At 41.2% G+C, this 25,166-nt stretch overlaps 1 protein-coding gene across 3 annotated transcripts in view; it reads left to right on the top strand.

Annotated features, from left to right (window-relative positions):
* The first annotated feature begins 494 nt into the window (after positions 1 to 494).
* PSD3 (pleckstrin and Sec7 domain containing 3) overlaps positions 495 to 25,166 on the top strand; it is a 586,658-nt gene continuing 561,986 nt past the window's right edge. The window contains exon 1 of one of the 3 annotated variants that reach the window (XM_078069539.1): positions 495 to 1,062. In XM_078069539.1, coding sequence (XP_077925665.1) covers positions 739 to 1,062 — 324 coding nt within the window. In that variant the 5' untranslated portion in view covers positions 495 to 738. The remainder of the gene's footprint in view (positions 1,063 to 25,166) is intronic. The other 2 variants (XM_078069537.1, XM_078069538.1) reach the window with 2 other exon arrangements.

Below are 25,166 nucleotides of genomic sequence, written 5' to 3'. Positions count from 1 at the left end.
ACCAAGGTGAAAGTGACGGAGTCTTGACTGTCCCCTCCCACCTCATTCCTAGATTGTGCTCCACCAGTCTGTCTGCTTTTATGATTCTATGAAGTGAGTGCTGAGTCCAGTCCCACAGCCAGCATTACCCCTGCTCCTTGAAGACTCCCCCTGAAGGTGTGTCGTTTTCTTCCTCAGGCTGTCGGTGGAACCATGGGGCCAAGTCATGTCTGGCCACAGCTGCTGGCATTTGCATCCCTGGGCGCGGAGGTCTGAAACTCGACCCTGGCAAGAGCCAGCCCTACCCCCTTGGAGGAAATGGCTGAACAGCCTGAGCAACAGCAGATGAAAACTTCCTTCCTCTTCATCCAGCTGCAGGCCCCCCCCGCCCGAGCTCTCCCCTCCCTGTCTCCAGCGGAGGCAGCCTGGACAGCAGCCCCAGGGGGCCCGGAGGAGGGACACATTTTCCCAAGTCCCAGGACTGGCTTCTTGGCAGGCCGGGACCTCAGGCGCACACAGGGCTCAGCTGCTCCTCCCTCGCGCCTGCCGCAGAAGGGGGGCTCTGGGACAGAGGAACCAGCTGCTTTCAGTTGCTCTGCTCTGAAGGAGGAGGAGAGAGAAAAAACACCCCAGGATCTGGATGTAAGGAGGGGTGGTGTTTGCAGATCCCTACGTCACAGGCCTTCCCTGGCCCCTGCCTCCAGGAAATTTGGACGACGGCAGCCCCTGTCATGCAGCCTTCCTAGCCCAGCTCCCGTAATGAGTGATGAAAGCAGCAATCCCTCCATGGGCTGGGAGCACTGGCCAGCCATCACTGCCCCCCAGGACCTGGGGAGCACGGCCCCTCGGTCTTGGGATGCCCTGGGATGTTCAATTCCACAGGCCAACCTGGCTCACACCACTGACAGGGGTGAAAGCGCTACGCTGAGGAGAGATGTTGCCACCTGCCAGGCACCCCCGAAGAGCTGTGAAGCGGACATCGGCACCGCAGCGCGAGCTAGGAGAGCCAGGCTCTACAGATACTGTCCGCGCATTCAGACCAGCCAGAGCTGCCCGGCCCTGCCTGCCCCTCTGCCTCTCAAGGTAAGAAAGTGTGCGTGGCTGAATCCCCAGACTCCAGCTGTTCCCCTAGAAGAGGACTAGAGAGTGGGGACAGATAAGCCCACTAGGGTTCCCAGTTCCTCACACTCGGGTGTCCCCTCCACTGTGGATGGGGTGCACCTCAATAACAGGGGTACTCACCAGCCACAGTCCCCTGGGGCCTGGGCCTGGATCTTTCCTCCGTGTTCTGCCACCTTCTCCGCCATTAGCAACATCTTGTTTGGAAGGAGAGAGTGAATAACTGTTTCCCAAGATTTCTGCCAAAGATAGGAGAAGAAAATTTAGGCGAGGAAGTACATACTTTTAGGGGAAGACAAGAGGAAGGACAAAGGAGATACATAGACCTATATTGAGCCCTATGCTGTGCCAGCCATTTATACTAGATGTCTTCTTATATCCCATTTATCCTCATAACCACCCTGAAGAATAGAGGCCCATAGCCCCAATTCCAGATAGGGGGACTGAGAAGTGACTAGGCAAAATCATCTTCCTTCCAAAAAGAAAAGGGCAGAAACAAAACCTGTTCTCCAGAATGGGCTGTGGGAACTTTGGGGAGGCTTCAGTGAATTTTGTGGAGGTTTTCAGAACTGGGGTACAGCTTGGAACTCAGACACATCTTTACATGCTTGACCTTCTAAGGCCCACATCTACTTCCCATCACCCTCCCCCGCCCCAAGAGGATATATAGCCCTGGGTGTCAGCCTCCCAGCCTCCATTTCCCAGCAGGAAGGGAAGGGTTAGGTAATTTTGTGTGATCCTCAGGGTCTCTTCCAGCTCTTATGGGCTATATCTCTAATCACAGCCATGCTGACTCTTTGGTACTAACATCTTTTTCTCTGCAACTCTGACTCCACCTCCTCATCATGCTGGTGCTCTCTCCACCCAGTTCAGGTGTATGGTTCCCAAAATGGGTGGACAAAGTAAAAAATTATGCTTTTATTTTCCCTTTCCTCACAGCATGGACAATTTGCTATACTTTGCACATATACAGGTGACAGCAGTGAGGGTGAGGCAGAGTGTGTGTGTGTGTGTGTGTGTGTGTGTGTGTGTGTGTTTTGGCGCTGCTGGGATGAGATAGAAGACTAGGGATTCTTGTTGGGATATGTGGAAGGTTGACCTGGAGGGCACTCTCAGGGACCTCACAGGAGAAATGGATGAAATTCACAACATCAGAAAATGGGTCTTCCATGGGCTTGGAAGTGATGTGGCTTCATCTAGATTCTGTGGCTGTCTCCTACATGCTTCTACCCACCATCCTTCCTTTCCCTTTCCCCTTTTCACAGGGAGCCTGTATAGTCACAGTTAAGAAAGGATGAGCCCAAGTTCTATTCAGGGGAACTCCTGGAAGAAGAGAGATGCTAGCATGCTTCCTTAAGAAATAGTTTACATTCCTTCCTAGTTCTTGTATCACTCATTTCCTACAGGGATTTAAAAGGAATGACATACCCGTGCGTCAGAGCCCCATCTCTCTATGTGGGATCACACAGTAGTTGTTTATGTACTTTAATGCTGGTCTGATAACTTGAAAACTCCATCTTTTCCTACTCTCCCCTCCTGTCTTCCAGATATAACCCAAAGCCTCAGAACTGTTGCCATTTCTCTAGGGAGAGGCACCTTGGGAATTGGTCCAAGTGGATAGATTTCTGCCTTGTCTGCCTCATGTAGTCACTTTTGCTAATGGGTTCTCAGATATCTGCCCCCATCTAAAGTAGGGATTGCAAGATTCCAGACTAAAAACTTAGATTTGTATATGAAAGTGTTGGTCCAGTGAAAGGGACTCTCAGTAGCCCGGTCTTAAAGGAGAGAAGAAGAGAGGCAAATCAGTGGAATATCTGGGCAGGACCAGGGAATACATGGTCCATGTAGGGTGGGACTCAAGGTGGTTATGAAGCCAGGCTAAAAAAATTAACCTTGAGTGTGCTGGTCAGATGTTGTGATTCCTCCACCACAGGAAGGTGAGCTGGGAAATTAGCACCCTCAGACCCCAAGTCCTTTAAATGCCTATGGCTATTATTAACCAGGTGACCTCTGCCTGGTCTTTTGTGTTAGAGAAAGGAGAAATTAACAGAGATAGATTTTCCATCTGTGCAGTCCTGAGCAGATTAAAGTGTCTGGATTTGATAGATTAGTGTATGAGAATTCTCCAGTCTTCTCATGCTTCTCGTAGCTGTATAAGTCACAGCAAAGTGGCAGAAGGGTGATTAGAAATATCTTCTTATCACCTATGAATGGAAAGCCCCTGATTACCCATAGTGGAAACTTTCACTTGATGTACTCATGAAAAATGTGATCGATTATATTTGTTAAAGTGAAATGCTGGTTATATGGAAGCAAAGCCTACATATACTACATGTGTATGATAGGATTGAGGCTCTTGTATCAACTTTCCAAGCAGAAAAATCTGGATCATAATTGTAAACTCTCTTCTTCGCAGTGCTCCAGATGGCTAAATTTATCCTCTCACAGTTGAAACAAATGGGCTCCAATGTGAAAATTGTTGACTTAAATCCTTCCAAGTTAGCATAGGGAATAAGCACAGCAAATCAAATCAAATCAGTTGGTTCCTAATTTATAGTAAAAACAATTATAGCACTCAGTGACCAACACAGGGCTTCCAATGCACTATTTCCTCTTATTAAAACCTAAAAATTCCATGAGGATATACGTTATTATCATCCCCCCTTCATGGATGAGGAGACAAGAAGCTTAGGGATGGTCAGCAACTTGCTGGGTTCTATGACTAGGACGGGGCAGCTCAGGACAGAACTCTAGTTATCCACTCAGAAGCCAGAGTTCTTTCAGCCTTCTCCGAGTGTCTTCTGAGAGGGTGATTTCCTTGGAAGGCAATCCACTACTTCCTAGAACCTGGGATACTATTCTCCTACTTTCTCTGGTGGGAAGGATGGGAGAAGGACCCTCAGGTCTAGTGACTAGCCTTGTATGAAGAGGCGCTGCTTTCTAGAAGCAGTGAAGGCCTGGGTTTGGAGGACGTCGAGTTCCAGCTCCTGGCAATGCCAACTGAGGGCTATAACATTCCTGTGGTGAGTCTGTCAGTGTGAATCAGAAAATGTTCCATGGTCTGAGGCCAGAGCCTGACTTAACAATTTCTTGGACCCCATGTTCTGCTGCCTCTCTGTGGGAACGAGAGGAACTGTCGATGTGTGGCTTGAATTTGGGGCTAAAGATACAAAGACCATACAAAGATAAAGAAAATAGACACAACACAAGAGAGGGGAAAAAAGCTTTCTCTATAATCATTTTGGGAAATTCCCAATTTTTTAAAAACTAGGTCTTCATATTTTATGTATTTTATGTTTTGAAACAACAATGACTTTTGGTAAATAAATGACAGAAAATCTTCCCCAAATACCATTTTTATAAACCCCACAAAATTTTCACCTTATAGCTTTATATTTCCCAGAATTTTTACCTCTCTTTGTTGGTCTTCCTTTTTCTCTTCCTGTCATCTCAAAAGCAATCACCTTTTTGAGTTTTTATCACCAGCTTCCAGGAATGTTCAGGTTTAGAAGATAGGGTGGAGAATGAGCAGGCAGACAAGGAGTCCATGGAAGGTTTATGCGGGAGGGAGACAGGGAAGGGTAGTTCTTTTTTAAGGTCGTGAAGGGAGTGCAGGTCTATCGTCCTGTAGGCAGGCCTTGTCAAGCAGACTAAAAAAAATAGTTTTAACTTTCTATGTCTTGGATTGTTTTCCCTTAAAATAAGACCAATGTGTGACATATAAGTCTGTAAAGGGCATTACATTTTTTAAAGATTATTTATTTATTTATTTGAGAGAGAGAGAGCACACAAGAGCAAGCACGCAAGCAGGGGGGAGGGGCAGAGGGAGAAGGAGACGCAGGCTCCCCCCTGAGCAGGGAGCCCAACTTGGGACTCGATCCCTGGACCCTGGGATCATGACCTGAGTTGAAGGCAGACCCTTAACCGACTGAGCCACCCAGGCACCCCAAAGTGTATTAAATTTTTGATGGAAAGCTTTTATTTAAAGTTCTCTGGCATGGAATTTAAGAGATGATAATGAAGCTCTGGTTTTGGCAACTAACTAGTTAAGTGGCCCCTGACAACTCACTGAACAAAGCTAGGTTATCACATTTGTTCTCTGAGGTCTTTCCAGTTCTGACACTCTACATAAAGTATGAATCCATGAGTCCAGAAGGGGAATGGAACTGTTTGATGAAATGAAAGTATTAAAACAATCAGCTTGGGGGCACCTGGGTGGCTCAGTTGGTTAAGCATCTGCCTTCAGCTCAGGTCATGATCCCAGGGTCCTGGGATCGAGCCCGCGTTGGGCTCTCTGCTCAGCGGGGAGCCTGCTTCTCCTTCTCCTTCTGCCTGCCTCTCTGCCTACTTATGCTCTCTTTCTCTGTCAAATAAATAAATAAAATCTTAAAAAAAAAAATCAGCTTGTCTCTAAAGATCAATGATTTTGTCAAATGACCTCACTGCAAGGAAGATACCTAGTGCCTCTCTCTGGGAGATCTGGGACTTCAGTGGGCTCCAGGGTGGTTATATACGGTAGCACAGTGCCTGGCACTCAACAATTAGGTGAATGAGTGAATGAATGAAGGAATGAACCTTTGAAAGGCTGATTAACCTTCAGTGAGATGGAAGAGTCAGTGCCTTGGGGCGCCTGGGTGGCTCAGTAAAGCATCTGCCTCCGGCTCAGGTCACAATCCCAGAACCCTGGGAGTCCCACGTGGGGCTCCCTGCTCCTTGGGAAGCCTGCTTCTCCCTCTCCCACTCCCCCTGCTTGTGTTCCCTCTCTCACTGTGTCTCTGTCAAATACATAAATAAAATCTTAAAAAAAAAAAAAGGAAAAAAAGAGTCAGTGCCTTTTTTGATCAATAAAACAAATCTCACCATGGAATTTTAGGGACCGAATTCCCAGCTGTCGGTCCCCTAATGATTGATATTTCCTTCTCTGACCAGATTCCAGGTGAATTAAATTCCCTTCTGGTGTTGAATACTGACCCTCCAGGGTATACTTAACCTGCCCCTGGCAAAGGTCATTTATCTTATCTAGGGTAGATACTTAATTACCCAAGTCTGTTTGTTTTCTGGCCTGTCATAAGTTTAGAAACTGTTCTGCACATAAAATGGTATTCTAGATAATTCTACCTTTAAATTAATCCTTCCTGGTGAGCAATTTAGAATTAAAAAAAAAAATTAGAACAAAGAGAGAGCTTGCACAAATGCCCATATAGTAATTTTAACAGCAATATAGATAACATGTGCAATGCTGTCCCTTTTAAAAGATTTTGGTACTTAGGAGACAGTACTGATTGGATTGAAAAGCTTATCTTTAGTCTATTTTATACTGCCTTGGTTTTGACACAGATGTCTTGATTTAGTACTTGAATAAATGAAGTCTGAGATAGCAGAATGGGTTTCGATTCTTTTTTATCTTGTGATTTGCCTTGGTGTTCCCATGACAACGTTTTCTCGCTCTTTTTCTCTCCTTACCCTTTCGTTTCACATTCAAACACAGAAGTCCTGTGGATCACCGTACAAGTGCTACCCTCGCGGAACTGCATGCGTGGCGGCATCTTGATGGCGGGAAGAGGGCAGAGAGCACACGGGCCACGTTACGGTTGGGTGTCCCTGTGACACACAGAAAAGCAATTGGAATGGGAGCTGGGACATAGGGACTCTGGCCCTCTCTTTGATTTAAGTTAGCTAAGGAAGGACAAGTCTTTTCATTCTGGGTGTCAACACCTTGTCTATAATGTGAAAAGATTAGACTGCTTTCCTCCCATCTAGTCTATGATTCTAAGTTCTTGCCAATCCATTTGTGCCTACTTTAAAATTCAACCCAAACTACAGCTTTTGATGACAAATCTCTAAAAGTCCATCATATTTAGAATTTACTATGAGTTGGAAAACTCCTTTATTGGTGAAATTAGATGTCTCTTCACTATCCAGAGGATAAACAAGAACTAAATACTTTTTTTAAAAAAGATTATTTATTTTTAGAGAGAGAGTGCAAGCCGGGGAGGGGCAGAAAGAGAGGGAGAGAGAGAATAGGAGGCAGACCCCCTGCTGAGTGCAGAGCCCAATGCCAGGCTCCATCTCATGACCCTGAGATCATGACCTGAGCCAAAACCAAGGGTCAGATGCTCAACAAACTGAGCCACCCAGGCGCCCCAGAACTAAATACATCTTAAAACACTTTACACCGGGTGCCTGGGTGGCTCAGTTGTTAAGCAGCTGCCTTCGGCTCAGGTCATGATCCCAGGGTCCTGGGATGGAGCCCCGCATCGGGCTCCCTGCTCAGCGGGAAGCCTGCTTCTCCCTCTCCCACTCCCCCTGCTTGTGTTCCTTCTCTCGCTTTGTCTCTCTCTGTCAAATAAATAAATAAAATCTTTAGAAAAAAAACAAACACTTTACCCCAAGTGTTAATAGTTTTTATAAAATGTTAGTAGCATTAGTCAAGTATTAGAGACATTTGGACAAAGAGACTAAAGTTGACTGTTTTTTATAACTATACAAAAAGGAGTTTTGTTATTCTCCCATATTAAAAAGGAAATAAATGCTGAAGGGGGTTGCTCTGTGTTTTTAGTCTCTTGAATCAGTTATTCAGCAAAGGAAATATTTGGAATTCAATTCATATCAGAAATTAAGACTTAGAATGGTGAAGAGACTTGTTCCTCACTTAGCTAGTTTGAATTAGTTCCAACAGATTGCTTCCGTTTAACTCTGAAGGTTTGTGCCTTTGAACAAAAGTTTTCTACTTGTAGATTTAGTTAGGATTCTTGGTTGTATATAATAGAAATCCTCAAGGATACTTTATCCCAAATGCAGGGCACTCACTAGAAGAAGGACACATGTGTGTAAGAGTAGGGTCTCATAGAACCCTAGGGCCTCAGGACCCTAGGATGTGGCGATGTGGATGGGCCTCAGGACCAACTGGAGTGGGGGCTCCAGAGCTTTTAGGGCTCTCTCTGTATCTCTTTTCTCTGTTGGTCCCTGCTGTTCTCTGTACTCTTCTCTGAATCATTTTTTCTCTTTCTGCACATCTACTTCCTCTATTCTCTCTTCCACAGGGCGTGTATGGCCACCCACAAGTCCCAGGTTTACATCTCCTCTCTTTAGAGACAATGTAGACTAAGACTGGAACCCTTAGGCCTGCTTCCCAATCTCCCAGGAAGAGGCTCCTTGGCCTAGTGTGGGCTGGGTGTCCCCCCAGTTTACTATGGTGGGGGCGGGAACGGGTACAGCTCACATGATACTATCAGGTCTGCTGAGAGCCCAAAGATGGTGATATACATGTATATCTTAGAAAGGGACAGTTTCTAGAAATTAATGGGATGTGGAGAGGAGGGGAGCAAATTTGGACAACCAACCCAATAAATGACCAAAAACACTTTCAGGGAGTTGTCAACTAAATTTACAAAGTGATCGCTTTGTGTAAATGTCCTATCTGAGCCTTCTGAAATTTTAGGGAAGCCAGTTTTTATAGCCTTTGGGGAGATTTTTTTAAAAAAGCACACCTTAACTAAGCAATATATTAGAAACAAGCTATTGCCTGATACGGTTTATGAATAGATTTGCTTCTAGAATCTGATACTGGTTATGACATTGTCAATTTTCTCTTTCATATATGTTTCTTCTTCATAGACTTTCCAGAGACTATAGGATGCTAGAAGATTTACACAAATCTAAGTCCTTAGTGAAAGTGGGCTTCTATAATAAGCAGATTACCATCTCAGATTCTACATGTGATCTCTTCCACTTTACAGCAACTCATTGGGACTCCTGACCCACAGTATTCAAGAATTAAGAACAACAAAAATCGTAAAGATAAGCCACATTCCTTGAACTGGGTTATACAGATTCCTTGAACTGAAACATATCAATGGAAAACAAAGGTGGGCGCAAGAAGGAATGAAGGTTCCATGCAGTTCACATTGTTGGGCTATTTCAGGGCTGCATGTTTTGGAGGTTCCCTTTCCCTCATTCTGAAGTAATCAGCAGCTGCAATGCTTTTTTGGCTGCCCTTTGTGTTGTGCATATTTCCTGTGGTTATATTTAGTCAATTTTAACTTTTTGGAATTTAACTTCCAATTTTCAAGATGTGTGATTTTGTATTAACCTTTCAATTACCAGGTTTAGCAGATTATGAGCCAAAAAGCTTCTGGACATTATTCAAGCACTTACAATGTTTTATCATTTGAAAATCCCACTTTATCAGCAAGGAGCTTGGTTTCTCTTTATTGAATTCTCAAAGTGATTGTATGATGGAGGAACAATTAAAATGTCACACCATTTATCCCATGCCACATGCAGAAAGATCTTCAGGAGAGTTTGTTACACACGCTCGATCTTTTTCCGTAAAGGATTTCAAGTGTACCTCAACGATAGCACAAATAATAAATAAAAATAATGGTAAAGGTAAATAGTAATAAAGAATCAGGTCTAGGAAAATATAAATAAGGATCAAGATGAAGAAGAGATCAAGTGAAAATCAGGAAAAGAACAACAATAACAACATAAATGCCATAAAGGCTTACAAAGTTGGTGTTTTTCAAGGTCAGATCTGGATCTGTGCTTTCCAGGTATCCATGCTATAAGGGACATGGTTAGCTACACGGTTCCAGTTGTGAGAAGGGAAGGAGGGAAGGGAAGGAGAAGGGGGAAAAGGAAGAAGGAAGGAAGGAAGGGAGGGAGGGAGGGAGGGAGGGAGTTTCTTTAACATGTTCCACAGAAATAATGCTCTCAGAAAACCAAATTTTGCTTGCCCTTTCAAATAGCAATAAAAATAACATTTTAGATAAAATCTTTTCTAAGGAGCACTTGATATTTACTATTTCCTTGTTTCTTTAGAGGTATATACAACATAATTTAACTTTCTTGATAACTTAAGTAATTACTATAATAGCAATATTGTTTGTTGGCAACTTTACATCTGTAAGACTATTTGCTTTGTACTAATGCCCCCAAATACTCTGCTTTCTGAGTTCTTACTGCTTTTTAGTTATTTTTCAGTTCCCTCCATCCTGGCCTATTCCCTCTTACTGCTATTAGTGTGCCTACCTCTGACATACTTTTTTAAATCTACCGCAGGCCAGGAAACTAGATAACAAATTTGTTTAAATTGTAAAGCAAGTTTGTTAATTATGGAAAGTAAAAGTAAAAACCCTGTATGAGGGGTTGAGGGACTCATCCAGCAGAAAATCTCATGAGTTTTAATACAGACTTTTTTTCTTTTGATTTTGTGTGTTCAGACGTGATACTTTTGCTTTCTATAACTATGGTTTCAATCCGGATGAGTAGTTGCTAAATAAATAACTTCTGAATTCATTCATTCAATAAATATTTCTTGATCACTGTTCTAAGCACTGGGGATACAGCAATGAATAGGACAAAGTCATTGCTCACGTATTCTGGTAGGAGCAGGAAATGAAACAAATAAACAAGACATGAGCATACAACTTCAGATTGTGACAAGTGCTTGGAAGAAAATAAAACAGAAGGAAATGGTGAGGTGAGGGGTGTTAGAATGAATAGTTTAGTTTGTGGGATGAAAATTGGCCTCATGGAGAAAGACTTGAATGACAGGAAGGAGCCAACCATGGAAGATTGGGGAGGGGGAAGGTTCGAGGCAGGAATTAGCACAAGAGTGCCTACGTACCTGCAGGATCACTAGTGAGCATTAGTTACTAGAAAAGTCAAAGCCATAGGAAGGGACAGATCATGTAGAGCTTCACAGACTCAGAAAAGAAGTTTGAATTTTATTCTACGTACAATGCGGAGCTCTTGGAGAGTTTTAAACAGGAGAGGAACTCAGAAATTAAGATAAGAATGGGTGCATTGATGAAGTAACTTCCCTACAATTACTCTATAGATTACAGGATTTAATAATGTTCCTGCCTCCCACTTCCTAATCTTATCGAAAAATCTTTGAGGCACACAATTTAACTTCCTCTGGATGATAGGAAACTCTCATTTTTTCCTCAAAGTCCTTTAGTTCTGAACTATAGATTTTATCTTTTATTTATTTATTTATTTATTTATTTGAGAGAGAATGAGTCCAAGCGGGGGGAGCAAGAGAGGGAAAGGGAGAAGCAGACTCTCTGCTGAGCAGGGAGCCCGATGTAGGGCTCGATCCCAGGACCCTGGGATCATGACCTGAGCCGAAGGCAGATGCTTAACCGCCTGAGCCACCCAGGTGCCCCTAGTTCTGAGCTATAGAGGTATGATGAATTCATGAAGGAGGGGGGAGAATACTCCAGTTCCTCAAGTATTTGAGGTTTCCCTGAATGAAACTCCATTCTAATGATAGACAATTGAGCAGATCCTTTCAATATTTGTAACCTTGAAAATTTTGATTTTGTTTAGGATAACAATGTTTAAGATTTAAATTAAAAAAAAACTTTCTCTCTTTTTTTTTATTATTATAAAATGTATTGTACATAATAGGTGCTCCATCAATATAACCTCTAGATTGCCTATGGCATAGCCACTCTAAGTGACCTCCTCTTTTACTAATTCCTTCACTTTTTCCTCATGTCCTTTAGTCCTTCCACTTCACATTTGTAAGGCACTAAACTATGAGGCCTCCAGGCTGGTGACTTGTCAAGCAAGGGGTAGTTGGCACTGTTGGAGTCAATCCAAAGAATTTCAAACTATCTTCGGGGTCATAAATTTAGCATAGTGGTATTTTTATGATAATATATTTCTCTTGTGGCTGAGACCAATGTTTAAGGAGTTCTTGGGTGGGCCTGTGGCCAAGGAATTACAGTAATATTTCTGTTTGGCTCAACTTGTTGACCTAGTTTTTGCAATCTACTTTGCAAATAATCTCGTGAATAATGTCCCCTCAATAGTGATAACTATTCTACTAAAGAACCAGCTTTACTCCATGCTCTGAACAACCTATTAAATTAGTATTTTCACCATAAATAATCATTCCTACTTTTCATGCCATTTGAGAAAGCTAATGGCAATATTCTTTCCATTTTCATCCTCAATCTGTTTTAGTAAGTGAACTTTATCTTACAGTTCTCTCCAAACTGCTCTTCCACCCTTCTTTGCTGTTTGTGAACCATTTATGGCTGGCTGCCTTCTGTGCGTTTATTGGGTTGTCTTGTTTGTAGCCTCTGGAGCCTTTTGGGAAAAGAAAAAGCATTACAAAAATCCAACTAGAAAGAATTATACTGTTGACTACTGTAAGTTACTTCAAGCATTGTTAAAAGAATTTTTTTAATGTTTATGTAGGTCCTTGGGCAGACATAAAACAGGTGGGAGGTTCTTTTCATGCTTTCTATAAGCTTGAAGTTTGAGGCAGACAAACATATATGCAAAGAGGCACTTTAGACATATACAAGAAATATCAGCAGAGTAAGGACAAAGGCTTGCTACTTTGGGTAATAATCAGTGTAGGCCTGCACTCTGATGATGGCCAAATAAGAAGGTTGTTGTGCAAGTTACTATCTGTTCATCATGGTTTGAGGAGAAAAGTCACCATCTCTGTTCCATTTAGTCAGGGGAAGATCCATACTGGAGATGGGCTTCAGGGCCTTTCTGAGTGAAGGAAGGAAAAGCATGGTGATGGATAGAATGTAAAGAGGGTTTGAGTATGGAGTTTCTCCTGAGTTCACAGGTGAATTTTCTTATTCATTAGTAAGGAACATAACAACTAATATAATCATATACACATAGAGTGAATGTTTTCCTAACTGAAAACTAAGATTTCTGGGTTGTAAGTTTATACCTCTTATTCAAAATATAAAAAATAAATTTAAAATAATAGGCTGCATTTACTGAATTTAAAAAATGCCATGAAAAGAAGCACATATTTCAGCATAAAAATATGCATCATTTAATGCGACACTGGAGAATTTGGAGTCAGGACCAGAAAATCTGGACATAGACTGCCATGTTTGTGCAATAGAGAAAGGTAGTAGCATCCCCTGGGATGGAGAATATTTCTCCTCACCCTGGAAGATTTCCCTTCCCAGGTGGCAGGCAGTGATGGCAACTGATTAAGGCCACTTTGCAAGGCGTTGCTAAGAGACGGCAGACACGCAGGAATGGGTCCTGTAAGCTTGATCAAAGTCAGTGAATCTGAATCTATTTCCTGGTCAGAGTGTGCAAGGAGGTGGGGAAGGGGAGGTTGGGCTTGGGATGCCTCTTTGAATGTGGCTCCTTTTGCAAGGACTAAATCTTGCCGATAGCACGTGAAGGATTCTGTCACTTGGACAGCAAATCAAAGCAAGTGATCCAGGTTGGGAGTGAGCAGAATGTGGCCTCTGAACAAAAATGAGGTTTAGAACTTTGTGACACTATAACAATATGTCAGTTCACAACAGTAATGTATACCTTGGCTTTTCTGCATCTTTCTTCCCAGACAAAATGATTTTGAGATCTCTTAGGCCTCTTAATCATGAAGACAGGCCAAAGAATTCATAGCGTTAATACCCCTCCATTTGCATGCTTGCCTAGCCTATCCTGAACATGCAACAGACTTGGCCTTATGAAAAATTTGGTTCCTACTCTGTTAAGAGTAGGAAAAAGAAGAAGATAAGTTATTCATGAACTATAACTATAGCAGGTATCAAAAGCCATCACCATGTTCAGAGAAAGAGCCATTTCATTATTTTTCATAAAATCGCATTAAAATCTTGCTCCATACCCCCATCTTCCTGGACTAGCAATAAATTCAGTCTTGGATATTCTCAGGGTTCCCTGTCCACTAAAATTGGGCCAAGGGTCGAGAAATTTCCATGGTACGAAAGCATTCATGAATTCTTGCATTTACTTGTTCCCTCAGCACATGGTCAGCACAGCACCATGTTGGAGAGCACAGACCCCAGAGCCAGACTCCAGGTGTGAGTCTCAGCTCTGCCTGCACCTTCCTAGCTGGGTAGCCTTGGGTGAGTTACTTAATCTTTCTGTACCTCAGTTTCCTCATCTGTAAAGTAGAAGTGAGGTGAGTTCCTACCAGATAGAAAAAAAGAATTAAGTTCTAATTTGTAAGGCACTCGGCCCATGCCTGGCACAGAGTATGCAGAGTATGCTGGGGAACTCCAACTTCCATCCAACTTCCATCACCAGTACCCCATCCACCCTAACCTTTGCCAAACTGCCTCTCATTCTAGGCTCTGGCCTTCAGGTCTGGCAGCTCCATTGCTTCTGTGCCCCAGGGCCTGGGGTCTGGACTCCGTCTGTGCGTCTGGAAAAGTAACACATAGGAAGTAGACAAGTCGGGAGCAGGGGAGAAGAAGAAGAGGTCTCCCTTTACCTGTAGGTCTGAATAATGATTCCTTTCCTTACCAGCTTCCATCTCCAAGTATAAAGACAAAGGCTGTTACTTTCTTTGTCTAATCATAACTTTTGTGTTACATGCACCTAGTATGAGAGTTCTCCATCAAGTCATCATCTACTGCAGTCCAGAACTGAGGGACCTGGAGAAAAGGAAATGCACTGAGGCTCAGAAAACTTCAGGAAAACAAAAGAGAGCTCTCTGTAGTTGGAAGCGTGAAGTAATTTGCCTCAGATCCTAAAACAAGGCTGGGAAGTGGGAGATAGAAATATGAAAGCCTGTAAAATCCTGACTAAGGGCAAGTCATTTCATAAACACACCCACTCTTCCTTTAATTTCTGCTCTCTCCTGCTTAAAACTTCCCAGAGGGCGCTGCCTCTGAGTAGCCCCCCAGGATTAATCAGGATTCTCATTGTACCCCTGGCCAGGCTCAGGCCAACACCCTCCTCTCTCAGACACTTGTTTTAGCATCTTTAGTGTCTTCTAACAGAAGGGAAATGTCCTGAGGGACACTGTGCCTTGACATATAAACCTCCCCAAGGTACAGCAAAGGGCTTCGCTTAAAGGGACGGGTGCTGAAAAAAAAAATCAAGAGAAAATTCACAAATTCATGTTAAGAAATTATTCTGCCACTTAAGATGATTTGGAGAGGTTTTTAATTATTAGACCACATTCTAAAAACAAAACACTAAGTCTGGGTCTGCCTAGCCTAAGTAAAAAAGGAAAGAGTTAAACAAAATTTGAATTTTACAAAAATGTATTGATATACTAGGCTGGTTCTCTGGACTCAATATCTGGGATTCAAGATTCAGGTTGCTTGGTTAGTTCCAGTAGTTCCAGGATCCTCTTTTTTTTTTTTTTTTTTTTAATTTTTAGGAGGGGAAACCAACCTTTATTTACACTTGGGTTCCAGTTCAGAGGCATCTTAAACAGGATAGCAAAGCAGGAAAAAGCACAGATCCTAGGACCAAGGTTCAAATTCCAACACAAGCATATTATCTATGTGACAATTGGCAAACATTACCCGTAGTTTCTTCAGTAAAGTGGGGAGAGCCTCACCCCACCTTCAGCAGCTGTTGTAGCTGCCTCCGCCCCAGCCCCTCCCTGAGCACTCTCCCCGAAAGGCAGCTTGGCGGAAAGGAGCATGGGCTCTGCAAGTCTCAGTTCTGCTGGTTACGGAGGGACTTGAAATAGGAACTCTAGAACTGATGCAAGGACCAAGTGAGAAAAACTGCACATAGGCTTTCAATAAATATTAGTTATCTTCAAGTCTTGCCCAGGACAAGGATGTGTCCAAAGTGGGCGATGATGTGCAAAGTGGGGTGCACAAGACAATTTATTTGGCACAGAAAGAAAAAGATAGTTTTTTATGTTTTTATAACTCATCTTTTAAAATTTTTATTTTGTGGGGTACCTGGGTGGCTCAGTCTGTTGAGCAGCTGCCTTCTGCTCAGGTCATGATCTGGGATGGAGCCCTGCGTTGGGCTCCCTGCTGAGTGGAGAGCCTGCTTCTCCCTCTCCCTCTGCCTGCCGCTCTGCCTGTCTGTGCTCTCTATGTCTCTGTCAAATAAATAAAATCTTTTTTAAAAAATAAAATAAAATAAATAAATAAAAATTTTAATTTGTGTTTTAAAGCTTACATGATGTATTAAGATGATAGTATTAATTGCAATGATGATTGGGTTCAGGGGAAAAGGTTTAAACATTGCTAGGCATATCACACTAAAAACTAATATTAAAAACAAATATTATTTACATTTTAAAATTTTAAATGTACAGAAATTTTGAATTTACAAAATTGACAATTTTGTCTAAGTCTTTTGCTTCTTGTAGCATCATGATGCATCTGAAATAGGGTGGGAGTGCCCAGAACTATGATCTACATCTGCTCCAAATTCCAATGTGTGGAGCTTTTACCTACACCACCAAGCAATTCTACACCAGCTGGGTGCCCTACAATTCAACTCAATTCTGACACTACCGACATGGAGATCGCGTCCAATTCCACAGGTTGAGTGTTTAGTACTACAAAACTGCACCTCTCCTCTCCCATTTTAGATTCCAGACCAGACTGTCACCTTTGCTTCTGACCTACTGGCTCTAGATTGGAGCTTTCCTAAATCACTCCTTGAGTTCAGTTAATTTGCTAGAGCAGCTCACAGAACTCGGAGAGACGGTTTACTTGCTAGATCACCAGTTTATTATAAAAGGATGTAACTCAGGAAGAGCCAGATGGAAGAGATCATAGGGTGAGCTCTGGGGAAATGGCACGGAGCTTCCATCCCCTCACTGGGCAGGTGTGCCGCTCTCCCCAAATCTCCAGTGTTTGCCCACCCAAAGGCTTTCTGACCCTACCTTTTCTGGTTTGATGGTGGCTTAATCGCACAGGTATGATTGATTATATCATCAACCATTGGTAATTGAATTCAGTCTCCTGTCCCTCTCCCCTTCCAAAAGTTTCGTCATTAACATGACAAGAGACATCTTCCTGGCCCTCATCACTTAGGACATTCCAAGGGTTTTAGGAGCTCTAAGGCTGGAATGAGACAAAGACCAAATACATATTTCTTATTATGAATCATAATATCACATACAGGCAATAAGCTATTTTGTGATACTCCTAACTAGAGGGAATCCCTTCTAGTCCTGAATTCCCTACCACCTAAAAATAGGATCTTATCTTATAGGTTGAGATTTGGAGTAGGGTTGCCAGATTTAGCAAATAAAAATAGCAATATTTGAGACATACTTTTACTTTTCAGTGTAATTATTTGTTGTTTATCTGAAATTCAAACTTACTGGTGTCCTGTATTTTATCTAACAACCCTTGTCTGGAGATGGACTTGTCAACCTGTCCTTGTTTGGAGTCAACTTGCTGCACTAGCTAGCTAAGTGATCTTGGACAAATTACTTAACTTCTCTGAGCCACACTTTCTTTGTACCCCTCCATTGTTGTGAGCATCCTTTTTATAGAGGATGTCAAGCACTTGCACAGTTCTAGCACGTAGTAAAGTTCCTACTAAATTATAGGTATTATCATAATCACAGGTGACCCTATTACATAGTTTTGCCTAATATTACAGTATTTCTATACAAACTTTATCTCCTTTACTGGAAGTTGGGATCCACATCTGCATGGGCCTGCACATAATGGGTGCATAACTTGTTGAATTCTGCATAAATATAGCCTCTATCACTTCTGTGGACTCTGGGAGACTGGCTACTGGGCTGGCCCTTCTTCCCATTCTCCTATTCCCTTCCTTCCCCTTCCCCCATACGAAGAATAAAGCTTGGTTCCTAAGTAATTTCAAGCAAGCTAAGCCCTTGTGGAAACTGCTTCAGTCAGTTTTTATAGGCCAAAAGATCCCACAACATGTATAAGATTTATTGTTCATATTAAATTGAAAAGCTCCCTTGTGTAATTCTTTGGAAATACTGATGAAAATGAATGGCATTCACTAGAATTGTTGTAAAGATTTAATGACACTTGCATTCAAGCTGCTGAAAGTAAATAATTATGATGCTGGGTAGCTATTTTTCTGCAGAGGTTAGACAATTTAAAACAACTTGCCCTATGTTAGCTTGGCATTAACTCAGGGTGTGTGAACAATCCCCATCAAAACTGTGGGCTAGGGGAGCCTGGGTGGCTCAGTTGGTTAAGCTTCTGCCTTCAGCTTCAGGGCATGATCTCAGGGTCCTGGGATCGAGTCCTGTGTGGGGCTCCCTGCTCAGTGGGGAGTCTGCTTCTTCCTCTCCCTGCTCTTGTGCTTGTGCTCGTTCTCTCTCTCCCTCTCAAATAAATAATCTTAAAAAAATATAAATAAATAAATTAAATAAAATAACCAATATGCCAGAATGGTACATTTTGGGTGGCCTACCCTTGGCCCCTACAGCTTCATATGCAGGCTGCAGAGGAGCCAAAATCAGAGGACTAGCCAGTCAGCTGGACTTGAGTGAACTTTTGGGCATGTGGAAGATCATTGTTTTCCACGTCATTATCAGAAAGCATTTCCCATGTGCCTAACTAATGGAGGGATTTTCCTTCAGACCCCAGATGTCCATGTTGAAAGCTAAAGGGAGATCCCAGCAGTTGGCAGAAAAGACAGAATGCATAGACAGATGCCAGAAGAATTTCTCCAAGCTGGCCAGCAAACAGTACAAAGGGCTGCATTTGATAAACCCAGTGTCACCCAGTTGCCTCAAAGGGAGAAATGAGCCACACATAGGTGACTGCTGTGGGTCTCTCCAGAGCAATTCCTACCTGCTTTGCCTAGCTTGCCATGCTTCACTTCACCCTGAGACTTGAGGGTCACCCCTTGCTGCAGGCTCAAGACACACCAGGAAAGACTGTGTCTGGACCACCAAATTGTACTTCCATCTTCTCTTTCTGGCTGCCCATTTGTGTGGGATTTCCTGTCCTTTCACAAGCTATTTGAGTGATGCTCACGAAAGTTATGATTCAGACTTGTAAGCTCATTGAACGCACTGGTTAGAGTCCACGGACTTTTCTGATGCCCTTTCTGTGGGAGGTGTTTTGAAGAATGCAGTGACTCTTGGTGCAATGATGGTTTTCAGTTTCCTTATCTCTCAAGTGAAGATTTGGATGCGATGACTCTGGAATGTCTTCCATCTCTAATATTCTGTGAGCCTCTGATATGGAATAATAGATATGAACATACTATAAAGCACTATCAAGTCGGGTCACTACTGTTACTATGTTTTCCCCTGCATCATATCACAAACTAAGATGTAGCTTGATACCAATTTCTCTCAATAATACCTTCAAATTGACCAATCTTTTAAAATAATAATTGAGATAATTGAATGTCTACCCAAAGAACGCATCAGTCTTATAGGTTTAGCATTAACTTTCACTCATTCAACAAATACTCCTTTACAGGCTCTGTGCTAGACATTAGGGATATAAATAATAATAATAATAAACCCCAGACTTGTTCTTGAAGTATACATAATCTAGCTGAGAAGACAGACTTTGAATAAGTAATTAAAAGTATGATGAGTGTTACAAGGAAGGTCAAGATGCTGTAGAAATGGGGGCACCCAGCCTGGTTTGAGTGGGTAAGAATAGCTTCCTGCCAGAAGTAACTATTCAGGTTAATAATATTAATATTAATATTAATTATATATAATAATTATACTTGTGTATTATATTATTAATAATTATTATATATAATTTTAATTAATATTAATATTAATTTTATTAATTATTAATTGTTAATGTAATAACAGCTAACGTTATTGAGTATTTATCGTATGTAGTCACGTTATGTGCATTATTTCATTTAATTATTTCATTTAATCTTCACAAGAGCCCCATTGGGTAGGGTCTATTATTATTTCTACTTACAGAAAAAAAAAACAAAGCACAAGAGGTAAAAAAACATGGCCAAGCCTCCCAGCTAACACCTGGATATGATGCGGGTAGTTGTACACCACATTCTTTACTGATTCTGGGGTAGAAGAGAAGCTGGACAAGCCTAGAGACAAAGGCTGGGTCAGATCCTGCAGGACTTGATGGACTTGTGAAATTGCACTGGAAGAAAGCATCAAATGGTTATGTGTGAACTTGAGAGGGAGTTTCTCATTGTTCCTCTGTTCCTTAAGATAATAATGTGTTTGTGAAAGAAAAACAAGCTGCTTTAGAATTCAAGAAAGAAGGAGATGGAATGGTTTATATGCAGCCAGAGGTATTAGGTTTTGTGAGAAGTAGAGTTTCTCTAAAGTTTTCTCATAAGTAAGATAGAAGGCATAATGTAATTTTCTAATAAGCCTTGAGTAATAAAACTCTATAGTGGATCTTAATGAAATTCCACCTGGTATCTATCAGATGGCAATAACAGTAGAGGTTGACTGTTTTAATAATAGAATAATTCTAGCTAAAGTCACAAAGGCATTGATTCTAGCAGGTTCTTTTTCTCAATACTTGGAATTATTACTATTTAGGGAAGAAGTGGGAGTAATAAGGAAATATTACAATGGTAGTACGGAGGAGTTTTATTTCTGACATTTTAAGCATAGCTCTAAAAAGTTTAACTTGAACATTTCTTATGACATAACATTTAGGAGATGAATGTGCTGGGCAGCATTTAGATTCTTCGGTATTATTAAAATGTTTCTACCTTAAGGTCAAAAGAAGCAATTTAAGCGTGTCCAATATTACTTTATCTAGGTGCATACCAAAAGCATCTTTAATTATTAGGAATCACATGCTACTAAAGCTTAATTAACTAGAATTCAGCTACCTGGACTTCACAATTAACTTGAATTTCTTTTTGTATTGTATCCAAGGCTTAAGGGAAATTGCCAGATAATAAGGTATTAAAAAAAAAAAAAACCCCAACTCATATATTTTAACACTAAAGCATGTCATGCTGAATGTGCACCTCAGGCCAGGATTCTGTGCATTCCAATTCTGCTACACCTGGGATTAAAGGCTGAACTTGGAAATCAGATGGACCTAGCTGAGAGTCCTTGTTAAACTTGTTATTAGTCTCCAGGCAAGTTATTTATTTTCTTGATAGCTCGATTCATTCATCTGCACAAAAGAGATAATAATACTGTCTTGCTGTAATGTAAGAAGAGTCAAAAGGGATTGCATAAGTAAAGCAGAGAGCCACTCAGGCACTTGACAGGTGCTCAAGAAACTGAAATCATTTAAAACCAAGATTTAACCATCCTAGTGTCACAAATACTCCAAAAAAAGGTGACATTACATTTGGTATTCAGTACTCTTATAGAAAATTATGCCTTCATTTTTTCAAAAATTATTTTTAACAATGATGATTAAAATTAAAATATTTCCTGGTTAACCCTTGTTAAGCTACAATTAAAATCAGGTAACTAGAATTTCCAATTTAGAAAATATTCAGGTTAATAAAGACTTGACTTTTTACATATTCAGAAACTACAGTGTTTTATCTACAAAAAAAATAAGATCACCTTCCAGAGTCAATAGACTGGTTAACTCTGATTTTAGCGAAGTTTAAATAGACTGCCAGGTAGGAACTAGTGCTATGTTTCTCTGGCTGTTTAAGCTAATTCTGAAATTTTCAAGTCTTGCTGTCTCACACATGCCTTATAATTAATTTCGTAGTTTTTTTTTTTTGCTGAATACCTATTATCACCTTTATTTTGCAGGGATAATAGACTTTTTTCTTGACTAATGTTGAATGGTTCTGAATTTTCTTTTCTTTTGCAATTGGGGCAAAACAGACAAATCACATAGATATGACTTTGAAAAGATTGATTTTCAAATATAAGTTATATCAGGATGTGGCAAATTTCACCCAGGATGGGGAGGCGGAAGTTGTCAGCAAGTTTGAGGAGATGGAACATGGCCTGGAAGGAAGAGGAGTTTAAAATAAAGGCTAAGAAGAAGGAGAACATTCTAAGTGGGGTAGGCCTTGATGTTTTTAAATGTATAATTTAACAAATTTACTAGCAAACAAGCAAAATAGTAGTACCTGTCTATTCCTGATTCAAGCACAGTGTTCGCAAACTAACATGCTTGTTGGTTGAGTCATTTTGTTAATTTTGTCTTGTCACCAATGATTAGATTATTAACTATGTCCTTTTTTAATTTTCCAAAATATTCTCTAACTATAAGGACCTTGGCCAACTAAATTACTTTATCTCTTTTGCTTGTTTGTTTTATAAGTGTGGTGTGGTTGTGTGTGTGTGGGGGGGGGGCATTTATAAGGACTGTCAACTGTGATTTCACTTTTTTTTTTTAAGAAATTCTAAGCTGGCATAGGAAAATGGGGAGGGATGAAGACAAATGAGGCATGATCAGATGCCACCAGTGGAGGCTGGCACCTGGCTGATGCCCGCAAATTGTGCCAAGGCTATAAAGGAAAGCCCGGCTAATGAATGTGCCCTACTGTGTTTTGTGGCTGATTGAAAGAGGACAAAGAAAGGGCCAGTCAGGGTAGGTAGAAGCCAGGAGCCTTCAACAAGGGGCTATTGTTACCTTGCCCAAGAAGGTATCTAGATAACTGGGGACAGGCACCTTCTAAGCCACTTGCTTTTCTTAAGCTTCATGCCCTTGCATGAATGGCTGCTTCCATTTATCATCTTTCATTTCCTTCTTTCCTCCTCTAGTTAACTTTATAACTGAGGAAATCATAAAGAAGAATTTCATCCTATCAATAAAAAATAGGCATAACAATGAAACGATGATCAATTTGGCTTCATCAGGGAGGCATATTTCACACTAACAAGATTTATTGACATATATTAATGTTAGTGTTGAGCTATGTTTAAGATCTGCAAATCTCTGTGACTATAGATATAAGGAAACCAATATCCTATAAGTGAAGCTACAGATATATATGTATTGATAAATAAGAGGTATTGATAGCAAAATTTCTATATAGATATTTCTAAAGCTGCTTCTTAGAAACTCAATTAAATTTTAAAGTGTTTTTTTTTTAAACTTTCCTCTAGTCATCTGAAACCACAGACTCCTTAAATCTTCAAGCTTCAAAATGTATTCACTTCCTTCAGCTGACATTATTCACAAATAAGGAGGAAAACAAACCCCAGCTCAACAAAACTTGACATTTCAGGGAGTTAGGGCCCTCCAAACATCATAATATAAAATAGTTGCTATCATTTGAAAGGTCAGTGACATTTAGGGCTGCCTGTGGTCAACAGCACTCATCTCAAGCACAGATTTGACTGAAGCCCAGACAGACTTGCTAATCCTTTGGTTCTCAATGCAGTTGCTTGGAATGCAGTGCTAGGCACAGCACAACACTAGAATTTCCCATGGTTATAGGAGACAGAAGGCAGCCTGGGGCGGTACCCTGGTCTATACAGAGCTGAAGAGGAGTCTGGCAGGCTGGAAAAAAAGAAAATGATCCAAGAGAAAGAAAAGCCTTGACATTTCTATGAATTATTTCTTTCCTATCTCTCTCCTTTTGTTGTCTCCATAATGTTATCCATTTCATCTTTTTGTTGTGGGAGTGATTAAAGGTCTCAACTCAACATTCTACAAACATAAAAAATTTTTAATTTTTTGAATAACTGATAACAAACTTGCTCTCATAATTTCCTCGCTTAGGTACTGAGGGAGGAGAAAGAGGAATCTATTTGATCTCATCAAATAAAATATCCCAGTGTAATCTGATATTGTTTTAAATCTCAGACTTTTTGAAAAGCTTAAATCTCTCACCCTCCTGTTGAGGCTAGTTTTTTGTTCAAGAGCAGCTGCTACTGCTACTGTTGGGAAGATTGAGTTGCAGAGTTTGGCATGCCCCATATTCCTCGTCCTTCTCATAATTTTCCCACGTTTTCCCTTTGAGCTGCACCCTCTGCAGAAGCAGCACAAGAGCTGGAGGGTAGGGCAACCATCTTCCTATGAGAGTGAAGGTAGTCTACAGACTCTAGAAACATGGGTGTGGTCACTCTTTGTTGACCCCTGCTGTGGTGCCGTTCCCTAGTCTGGTTCCTGGCATGATGTTGCAGACTCAGCGACAGCTGGGTCTATCTGGGTGGAGGGAAGTGCCCATGACTTAGACCTTGATCATTCTGTTTTTCATGGTCTCTGCTAAAATGGGGATTGCAGTGTAGGTGGCATTCAGAATTTGCATGGGCAGCATTCAGCTCCAAAATGTAATCAACCTCAACCAGATCACTGGAGGATAGTCACACTTTCCTGTAGCTCTTGCCAACAGTACATGCTGTGTCCCTTCAGGCTGGACAACTCTGCTTTGCATAGTGATCACAAAGGCAAGCTATTGGCTTCCCTCCTTCACTTAATCTCATTTGGGTCACAGAAACCAGCAGGGGTCTTGCCTTGATACCCAAAGTCACTGAGAACTGGAATGGCAATATCCTCACTTTCTCTTTCCTTGGTGTGCTCCATGCTATGGTCCCCTCTCATTCTACTGGCCTAGATACTGCTGAGCCTCTTGCCATCAAAAATATCCAGATAAGCAGCTGGCACCAGTCCTTAGTTTCCAGAAACATCGCTGAACTTCAGAGGACTTCTGTACAATGTGCTTAGTTACTCCAATTCAGGGAGAAAGAAGGGATACCAGCATTATTTTGGTTGGGCCTAGCTGGTAGAGTAGACAACACTTAAAAAAGTATCATAAAGAAAAATTAACTTTTGTGTATGTGCATATGTATGTGTGCATGTGTACGCAGTTCTATGAGTTTTAACACACATATATATACATAGATAATACATACACGTGTAAGTTTGTGCAACCAACCACCACTATAATCTGGAAATATAATGGCTACATCACCCCAAAAAACTCACTTGTGCTATTCCTTTAGAGTTATACCTCCCCCTCACCCATAATCCCTGGAAATCATGGATCTGTTCTTTAATACAATAGTTTCGTCTTTTCAAAAATGTCATAAAATGGAACCACAAGTATATAATTTTTTGAGACTCAAGGGTTTTGAGGTTCAACCAAGTTATTAATTATTGCATGTATCAATAGCTGTTCCTTTATGATGCTGAGCATTCCATTGCATGGGAATTTGTCCACAGTTTGTTCATCCATTTACCCTTTCAAAGACATTGAGCTGTTTCCAAGTTTTAGTGATTATGAATAGAGCTGCTATAAACATTCATGTACAGGTCTTTTGTGAACATTAGTTTTCATTTCTCTAGGGAAAATACACAGGGGAGAGATTTCTAGGTCATATGGTTGAACTTTATTTAAAAAAAAAACTGCCAAGCTGTTTTCCTAGAATGGTTCTACCATTTTGCATTCCCACCAGCAATGTAGGAGAGATCCCATTTTTCCTTTTGCCAGGGTTTGGT

Source organism: Halichoerus grypus, chromosome 3, assembly GCF_964656455.1.
Source record: "Halichoerus grypus chromosome 3, mHalGry1.hap1.1, whole genome shotgun sequence".
NCBI lineage: Eukaryota > Metazoa > Chordata > Mammalia > Carnivora > Phocidae > Halichoerus > Halichoerus grypus.
Note: the sequence above shows the minus strand (reverse complement) of the source record. Positions and strands in the feature narration are given on the sequence as shown.